The sequence below is a fragment of the Falco naumanni genome, chromosome 5 (assembly GCF_017639655.2).
Source record: "Falco naumanni isolate bFalNau1 chromosome 5, bFalNau1.pat, whole genome shotgun sequence".
Taxonomy (NCBI): Eukaryota; Metazoa; Chordata; class Aves; order Falconiformes; family Falconidae; genus Falco; species Falco naumanni.
In genome coordinates, this window is record NC_054058.1 from 79,577,004 (window position 1) to 79,587,003 (window position 10,000).

The following is a 10,000-nucleotide window of genomic DNA, read 5'->3' on the forward strand; positions in this document are numbered from 1 at the left end:
TTTTCTCCCCTTAAAAAAAAATATATCTGTTTTTCTCAATTATAAATCAAGTTAACATGAGGTTAGTAAAGGATGCAAACAAGATAAAAGATTAGGAATTTTCAAATGAAGTATGAAATTTGACCAGCACAAATTGTACATAACTTAAAAGGCATGACAATAGAGGTAGAAAAAAACCCCTTTGGAATGATTCCCAGCCTTCTGGAGGAAAGAATGTGTGTCTGCCTTGGCAGATTGCAGCATATTGGACCCTAAAACTGCAGCAACTTTATACAGAGGAAAGTTATTTTAGAGGTTTTTAAAAATGCATTAGACCTAGTTTTTCTTTTACTACATTGCCTGTACATGCATGATAAATAAAGCAAGCCTACTTCACAGGCAAAAGAGATCAGAAATAATTCTTAAAACAATTTTTACACCCTTAATGTTCCCATAAAATAGCTTTTCTCCAAAATGCACAGCACAAGTAACCACATGACCTGAACGTATGGCATAAGAGATGTGTATATCTCATGAGTTTCTGAAGATTACTGTATTAACTCCCAAAAAACATGTAACGGTCTCCCAAGTTACCATGAAATCATATTGAAACTAGTTTATACTGGACTTTCTTCTCCCACGCTGCGTACCGCCGTTACATTTAAAGTTCCTCAGGGCGAGGACTGTGTCTGTGTCTATTTTGTAAGGTGTTATGCAAACATATAGTGTTGGAATTACTCACAAACAATCAAGAGTAGGCAGGCAGTAACCTCAACTCGGGCCACGAGATCTTGTATATCTATACCATTGCTTGCTGCCATGTCTTATACATGTATACCTGTGTGCATACATAGGTGAGCATACATGCACATGGAAACACAGTGGTGTGTACTGGTGATAGCAGTGAGGATGCAGAGGTAAAATCTGTTTCCAGTCTTTTTTCTGGCAATTTTGTCCTCAGTTAACTGAAAACATGAAACCATTGCATTAACAGACCACACACTCTCATGCTTGTGTAATTTAAGGAAGTAAAATTTTTTTGAATCAAAATTTCAGAAAACAAGTGAATGGTACATTCTGAACAATTACCTAGTTTTTAAACTGATTGTGCATTTTTACATCAGAGAGAATGAAGTCAGTTCCTTTGAAAATAAATAAATTACAGGGTTTATGACTCAGATAGAGGGAATGTGGTGTCCTTGGTGTAACTTAGAATAAACTACAAAGGAAGTTACATGTATACTCTTAAACAATTTTGTATTAAAAGAATGAACAAAATCTTTCATAATTACTTATGTCTCGTCCCCAGCCATGCTTTTTGCAAAGCAGAACCTGTTGTATTTTGGTCACCTGCTAGCCCTATCACTGGCTCTTAAAACTGTGAAGTCATGATTTAAATAAAAAGAGACAAATTTTAGTAAAAGCTAGATGCTGTCCCCTCTATTTTTCTACTGTTCTTGATGAACACATTTCCCCCGCAGATTACCCGTCAAAGAACTGCATAGTTCTCTGATTGATTCTGCTAAAACAAAAAAAAAAAAAAAAGGAGAAGATATATTTCCTCCATAGTCCAGATAACTTAGTTCCTGTACCTGTGAGACCGTCTCTGACTGTAGTCCCTGCAAAGCTTACCCCTCATGCCTACAGTGGAAATAGCCAGTAAATCCACATTCAAAGGCAAAACTCCTTTGCTCCCATTTCTTCTTTAGCCAGATACTTATGTTTTCTTCTCAGTGGAGCAGCAAACCCACTGTTAAAGCTCCAAAAGTGACTTCTTTGATCCTAAAAGAGAGAGAGAATAAACTGAGAGTCCTTCAAAAAGCAGTATTAAATGAGCTTTGTAGAGTTGCATTCAGCTGAAATACAGGGGGACAGACACTTGGGTCTGGGTTGTACTTTAGCTACGGAGAGCCCCTCATCGAGGTCCTCTTTGCCTGTTGCAGAGTGTGGGGGTTTTTTTGCTAAACCGTCATGCATAGCCTGGATGCCTCCCAGGAGTCTTGCTGTGTGTGTAAAATGTGTACCTGTTCCTTCCCCTGCCTTCACCTTGCACACTCTTCCTCGGAGTGGGGAGCCTGATCACTGCCATCCTCTTCAGAGGCTACTTCTGAAAACTACAGAGAAAATCAGTGATGTTCCCCTACAGCTCTGTTTTGGGGAAGGGAGAATGGATGTTCTGTTGTTGATTTTGCTTAATGAGTAAAGAAGAGCAGACAGAGAAATCGTAACAAAGTCTACATCAATTCACAGTAGTTCATGCAGCCTAAAAGCGATTCTGTCTTCTGAAGACTCATTTGTAAGTAGATTCTGTTCATCTGCACCAGCAACAGGGAGTAGAAATCAGTTCAGTCACTCTACCAAATATTGATAACCTGTTACATTGGCCTTTAGATGGCATATGTGACCTGGGAGACAGGAACTGGGTATCTGACAGTCATCACCGAGAAAGCTTGTAGAAATAATTAAATCAGGTTTGTTATTTTGCTGTAGGTAAGGCACACTCTGACTAGGTCTTTTTTGCATAACTCCTATTAAAACTAATGGAAGCCATACACACAGGAGAGAAAAAAGGACTCATAAATAAATTTTCCTCATCTTAACACTGTCTTACTAGTGTTTTCTTTCTTCTCTAGGCACCTTAACAATGAACATGCATTGGATGACAGAAGCACTGCTCAGTGTCGGGTGCAAATGCAAGTGGTTCAGCAGTTAGAAATACAGGTTTGTTACATGGATGTAATATCTTATTACTTATTTACTATTAACCTAAACTAAATTAAAAACATTTGCGTTAGTGTCTCTAGCTTAAAGCCATATGTTTCTTGCATGAAATTTGTTGATATTCATGAACAAGTGGGTTTTTTTACTTAAAAGATTTTTCACATTATAAATTATGCAATAATTATCTAACATCAGCATTGTCTACAGTATTTTGCTTGAACTAAGACCCTAATGCCATTCATCACAAATGAAAAATGCAGTCCCTGGAGCAGAGACTGGATCCAAGCCATCTTCACTTCTTGAAATGCTGGGTCAGGACCCCTCTTTCTTCTTCCCTGTCTGACCTGGTGCTTGTCTATGCCATTCTGCAGGACAAAGGAGTAGCAGAACGTATCTCCACCCAAAATGACTCCCAGCCTGATGGTGGGCATTTTTCTGCCAGGGGAAGGCGTAACGTCAGCCCCGCTCTGGGGGTCCCCAGGGAGTCCCATGTCTGGGACCACAGGACTCGGGTTCCCTGTTCAGGCTCTAACCGTTACAGGTCACTGCGTGTATGTGAGTGCTCCCTCCAGCTTGCGCTAGGAGCGCCGAGTACCCCTGGGGACTCCCAGTATTTAGACTACACTTCCCCGGCTACCGAGGCGCAAGCCTTGGCACCCCAGAATGACTGTGCAGGACACTTACACCCTGCCACCCCCTCTAGCCTGTACGGGAGTCATAGGAGGGCATTTCTCGGGGGTCCTGTCCCTTCTTGGGACCATTCAGAGATGCTCAAGGGGCTCAGCAAGGGACTGAGATTTTTTTCCGCATTTGTTGCCATATTTGGAGAAAGAAGGATCAACACCTTTCAGCTTTCTTGCCTTTTGGCATATTGTCTCACTGTTCTCATTCATCTAAGAATACTTGTTCGTCTTTCAGCCAAGGCAACCTCTTTGGGTCTTTTGTATTTTAATACTGGAAACCCAAAGCGATGAGAGGAGTGTACAATAATGGCATTTATTGCCATTTCCCTTAAAATGAAAGCTTTATAAATCCAGGCAAAGCTGCAGTTTCTTTTACAAGATTTGCAGGATAGTGTTAGTTTAACTTGTTTGTTAGGAATTTACGTCATGGCAAATAGCATGTCTGTGAAGTGTCACACACATAATACGAAGCCTAAGAAGAAAGCTTTTTTCCACCCCCCTGCCTTAAATGTTCTTTTATTAAGATGTTCTATAATTAAAATTATATCCAGGACACCCAAAATATCTGCGGTAAATACAGGTAGTTTCCTTTTCTTAAAATTACTTACAAGTTGTTTTCCTCAGTCCAGTCTGTCTACAGGCGTGACTCTTGAGCTGAATTTATGCAAGAAAGCATTACAGAACTCTCTGGAAAATGGCAGCATTAAACACGAAGTGATTCTTGTTGCAATTGATATTGTAATTGTGTTGTAGATATCCAGAGTCCTATTACTTGAATACAATTTTGAGCATTTCTTCTTGCAACCTGGCTTTTGAAAAAAATATTATTCTTTTCATGCTGTAAGATACATTTTCCTCTTTTATGTTCTGATGTTTTTTATCAACAAGTTACATATTTCAAACACTTTCTCCTCTTTCTTTTTTTTTTTTTTTAGTTTGGTAATTTGAGCCTGAAACTACAAATATTTATGTAGCGTATGATCAGAAAATGGTATCGGTTAGGAAAAAGTAGAGGTTTCAGTAACATGATGTTTTCTCAAAGCAGTTTAAGGGCTGCCTGAGAACTGTTTACCATTTACAAAGGCTAGGCTGTAATGTAACAGTCCAAGTGAAGATTTAGCTTGCAGTGTGACCAATTATGCCATTTTTTGCTTTGTCTGACTGCTAGTGAAGTAAGGTCCATCAGTTGTAATGAGACCCAGTGCAGTGTCGATGCCGACTCGGTGGCAGAGTTCAGCGTTTCACACTGCCTGGGCTCTGTCACTCTATTGAATTAGATTGATGATGGCAGATTGCAGGGGGCACTAACTGGACCTCAGTGGGAAAGGATGAAGTGTGTAGACAATCCTGGCAGGCACTGTGCTTTGAGGACCCTTCACCCCTTCACAGCTGTTGGCACTAGTCCATTGCTAACAGTGTCCACAGGACTTTAAAGAGACACTATGGGCCTTCTAATTTATGGTCTTAGTAACTTGTTACTGTCGAGGCAACTGTGACCTCAATTCTCTTATTGACAAAAAGATGAAGTGTTATTTGTTTTCTCTGACCTTTTAACATATGAAAGGCTATAAAAGTTTTTTGGGTTTGTTTTTTTTTTCTTCTTTCTTTCCATGTCCAAAGTTGCATTTCCTTTCAGATAAGTTTCTACTGACATAGACTTTTATATGCAGGAATCATTACACTGAGACAAGCTCAATGATAAGATGTATCACGGCAGTAAAATAGCTGTATCAGTCATTTCTAAAATGCTTCTGATCTCACTCTTTCTTAACAGCTTTCTAAAGAACGCGAACGTCTTCAAGCAATGATGACCCACTTGCACATGCGACCCTCGGAGCCCAAGCCATCTCCAAAACCTGTAAGTGCATATTGCTTTATAAACAGTAAATAGGTCTACAAATGTAGCAGACTAAGAAAATGAACAATTTAGTGACAGTTGGAAAACAATGAGTGTGATGAAAAATACGGCAATAAAATGAAGGTAAAATGCAATAGCTTGTCAAATTGTATGTTTCTTTAAAAGTAATGCTATCTTTTACAAAATCTATCCAATCTACACCATAGGTGACACTAAACAAAGTACACCTATAAGTGTCCAAATCATTGCCTTGAGACTGAAACTAGAGAGAATATCTTTCTGTGATAGTTTTACAGATATTAAAAGGAAACCCACTTTGAAAGATTGGAAGTGCAGTGGACTCTGTGGCAGTAAAAAAGTAAACGTAAAGAGAGTCTAGGTACTTAGGAAATTTCTGAAATGACTTACAGGAGACACAAATAAACAATTTGTTATTCTTAAACAAATGAATGGCAATGCTGTTTCATGCAGCAAATTTAAACAATTGTAAACATGGCAGGGGTGTGTGCGTGCTCGGTTTTTGTCAAGACTGCAGTGTCGTGCATCCACTGTGATGTTGTTGGGGTTGGTACAGGCACTGAAAAGTCACTGTTGTTCCCAGCCGCTCCATGGTGCTGCATCAGGCCCCAGTTGTGCAGCTGGATCTGCAGTCTGATCCAACCCCCCTGAAACTGAACGGGGCTTCACGTAAGCAAAAGTATTTTCTGACGCAGGTCCAGTTTTATACTGTCAAGGTGTCAGGCATCATAGTACATACACTATGCTTAGATACACCGCATTTATAACAGAAACTGTGTGACACATTAAATGTTCATTAATGTTAGCTGTGACGGTAACTTTTGTACATGCAAAGTGAGAAGGATATACCAGTACCTGAAGATGAAATGTAGATGAAAATCTGTGTCTATCAAAGTCAGGAAATGTAGGCGGAAGGAACATAATCTGTTTTAAAGAGCACACTTGCATATCACGCCCAGTTAATGTAAAGGACAGCATACTCCATCTCTTGTGTTTTCACCTCCACATACTTCAAAGAAAATCTTTGTTTGAGGGCACACTTTATAACCTGATGATGAATAGAGAAAGTGTTAGCATTTCCTTAACCCCTACCTTTATGAGAGAAAATTTAGTTGCATTATTTTTACTTTTATTAGCCTAACTAAATTCTAATTTTTATTTTAGATTATCTACTAGGGAAAGGCATTTGGAAACTTTAATTTTAGTATATATGGCATATATATTAATAAAGCAATCTCATTGCTTTTTCCATTTCCATGCATTGTGAAGTTTTTCTGTCACACAGGCTTCTCAAGCAATTCAGGTTAGGTACCAAATGCTGCTGAACTGTGTGGGAAAAGGTTTTCAGAACACATTTCTACTATTTAATTATTTTAACCCCAGATGATCTGTAGTCCATCAAAATTTTGAGAATATTGTTTCTTTACAGTTTTAAGCGACTGTCTCATTTCAATAAGATTATTTTTCTCATTCCTTCCTATAGTATAATGTAGATAATCACAAGACAGAATAATTGTCTCATAAATCCATCAGGAATCTGCAGCTTGTTCTTTTCCAATTAATTATTCAATCAGTAAATTTTTTAAAACTCCAGCAGCATGGTTACATCTACACTAATAAAGAATTTTCAGCCTATAATCCAAAACAGAACCTGAATGAATAATGTAATTGAAGTATTACATTACATAAACCACACATGAAAGAATTGCTAATTGCGTTTGATGGTGGGCAATTAATACAGAATCTTAGATGAGCGATTTAAAATGAAACCACAGTTTAAAGTTCCCTTTGGAACTACAGATATCTGAAGTGGTGAGCTGCACTACTGGCCTCAAATTGGTTTGAAAGAAGAGTGGTCAATACTACTTCCCCCCCCCCCCTAAAATTTATACACTGTACAAAAGAAGCTTCAAAATTGATATGATAGTAGAGATTTATGGTCTCATGTGCAGTGGCTCAGTTGAGACGGCCCACACATTTGATAAATATTAATAGCATGAATTTATTACCAAGGAGAAATGAGCTCTGTTGGTTCATCACTGCACCCTTAACAGCTATCAGTACATGAACACAAGGTGCAACCGCACTGTCTATTATATGACCCCATTTACTCTCTGAATGGTACTTCATTAAATGGTACCTTTTGGCCATGCTATGGATGGATGAAAATCAAAGTTATCAAGGCTGCGAGTCCTGAATAATGAGTTTCACCCAACCTTGAATATATTCAGATGAGCTGAGGTGGCTAAGTGCTCATCCTAGGTTTTACATGCTTTTCTTTAGTTAATAATAAATTCTATTTTATCAGTTCATGATTGCATGCCTACAAACATGTTATGCTTATTATTGCCAGCTAGTAGAATAAGTTACCATAACATTGTAAACATAGTAGTTTGCATCCATACGGATTGAGTATTTCTGCAGCTTTTGTAATTTTTAGTGTGTCTATAACTTATATTTGGCTACACGCTATTGCTGTGCTACAAGTTTTACTGTTTTATGCTTTTTCACGTTGCATTTTCTGGTTGACAAATATATAGGTTAAAGTATCTTTTGGTGAAATGCTGTGGAAGTAAACCTTTCTTTTTCTTTCTAATTTGTATGCTTGTTTGTAAGAGAAAAATTATTATAAAAATCAAATGCACATTTAAAAGCTTTGATATTAAAAACAAAGGTTAACAATTCACAGTTAAGAAAGCTATATGCTATTTAAATCTTCCTTCCTCTCTCAGACTCTTCAAAAATTTTTGCCACAGACAAGCTTAAACTCTTAGCTTTGTGAATGTATTAAATAAAGCATTTGGTAGCATTATCTGAGCTTTTTTTTATGTACGTAACAAAGAATTCCCATTCCAGTCTGCTAGCTTAGAGTATGAGCAGAAGAACAGTCTGTGGTTTATTGGGAACAGATGCACTTGGGGATGCCTTCAGGGTGCCAGTCGTTATTATTAGACTGCTAATGTGCTTCTTCTGGCTGCTGCCCAAGAAAGAAGAACAATTAGCTGGCATATGTTAATTTTTGTTTCCCTAACAAATCTCTCTACTGACTAAATGTGTAAAACAAATCCACAAAGAAAGATCAATCAATGCTGTACACATCATTTTCTCACCATTAAAAAGAGGTTTATCTTAAGAAGTGTATTTGGGATTTGAAAAGGCAGGTGTTACTAAATTATACACAAAACCCAAATTTTCTGCGTTTAGCCACTTGCAGTTGCTCCATGCAGATGAAGAACAATTAATATTAGTTTTCTTGCTCAGCTCTATAAATTACTGTATAAAGTGGAAATGACTACAGATTACCCCTTATGAGTATCATTTAAGTATATGGCAGCAATCTTTTTATGTGCTGCCCTGAGTATAAATTCTGCTAATTGGATGCTATTTATGACAAAAGATGTATGGTAAATATGACAGAGGTAATACGAGTTTTTGATAATGAGGAACAGGGCCTTACTGAGGGAGTAATGAAGGGCACACTGTTAAACAGCTTGCATACATTCTCACCTTTTTTTCCTTTTTTCTACCCTGACACCCACTTTCCAGGGTACATCAGCAATAAGTGACACTGTAATCATAAATTGAAAATGATACTTCCAGAGGAATTGGCAAACTTGACATTTCATTATATTTGTTAACACATGCCACAAATGATTGTTAGTGAGGAAATTCCATTTCCCTCTCTCCATCTCCAATCAGATTTAATTTGAAAATTTTCAGCCTCCTCCGGCTAATTTGCAATTAAGACAATTTTGTTTGAATATGTAGTAATGTCATTACCATTCCACCAAATTAGCAAGGAGACTAAAGGTCAGTGTAAAATTTTCCAGCTGGCTGGAGCCTCTCAGCTGAGATTTGGGACTGGGGGAAAAAAAAATCCGCCAAAACTCTGGCAGCATCAGAACAGCAACTTAAGTCTTGTTTATGTGAATGCTAACATCTTTTATTACATTTATTGTTGTTATTGTTGTTTCAGCAGGAGCTAGATCTGTTTCACAACAGGCCTAAATAATCACCAGCTAGTTTCTATTGCAGGCAAACATACTTTCTGTGAACTCTGGTAGTACTAGAAGGAGTTAGTCCTAAGTAACATTGCAGCAGATTATTAGATAACCTCTAACAGCATCCTCTAATTAGAGTTCTTATGATACAATTTCATCCTGTAATTAGTTGAGATTGGCTGCTTCCTTTTGCAGCTTATTAGTAGCAACACAGCTGTAGAAGTGAATCCACTCTCATTTGTCAAACCTTTTTAAGTCTTCCCCCCCCCCGCCTCTGCTTTTTCTTTACTTTCCTTTTGGGTTTCTGCAGCTCAATTTGGTGTCTAGTGTCACCATGTCTAAGAACATGTTGGAGACATCCCCACAGAGCTTACCTCAAACTCCCACAACACCAACGGCCCCAGTCACCCCAATTACCCAGGGACCTTCCGTAATCACCCCGGCCAGTGTACCCAATGTGGGAGCCATTCGAAGAAGACATTCAGACAAATACAACATTCCCATGTCATCAGGTAGGACACTTTGGATCAATACTTTTATTTTGATATTCCCCAAATTTATGCTGTAACGAAAATATCATAGAGGCAAACTGAGGATGTCAAAGAGGTGTTTAATAGCGATGACTTTAAAAGAATATTTTTAACTTCTGATTTATTTTGCCGATGATGATAAAGAAAAACTGAAGGAAAAGAAGGTCTGAAACAGTCTTGTTTTAGCGTAAGAAGTTAATACTGGGTACG

General features: G+C 38.1%; 1 protein-coding gene across 1 annotated transcript in view; it reads left to right on the top strand.

The window, feature by feature from the left end:
- The window catches only part of FOXP2 (forkhead box P2), a 445,577-nt gene that overhangs the window by 397,284 nt on the left and 38,293 nt on the right, over window positions 1–10,000 (top strand). Inside the window, exons 12-14 of the mRNA XM_040596053.1 lie at window positions 2,613–2,700; window positions 5,158–5,241; window positions 9,571–9,772. Coding sequence (XP_040451987.1) covers window positions 2,613–2,700; window positions 5,158–5,241; window positions 9,571–9,772 — 374 coding nt within the window. The remainder of the gene's footprint in view (window positions 1–2,612; window positions 2,701–5,157; window positions 5,242–9,570; window positions 9,773–10,000) is intronic.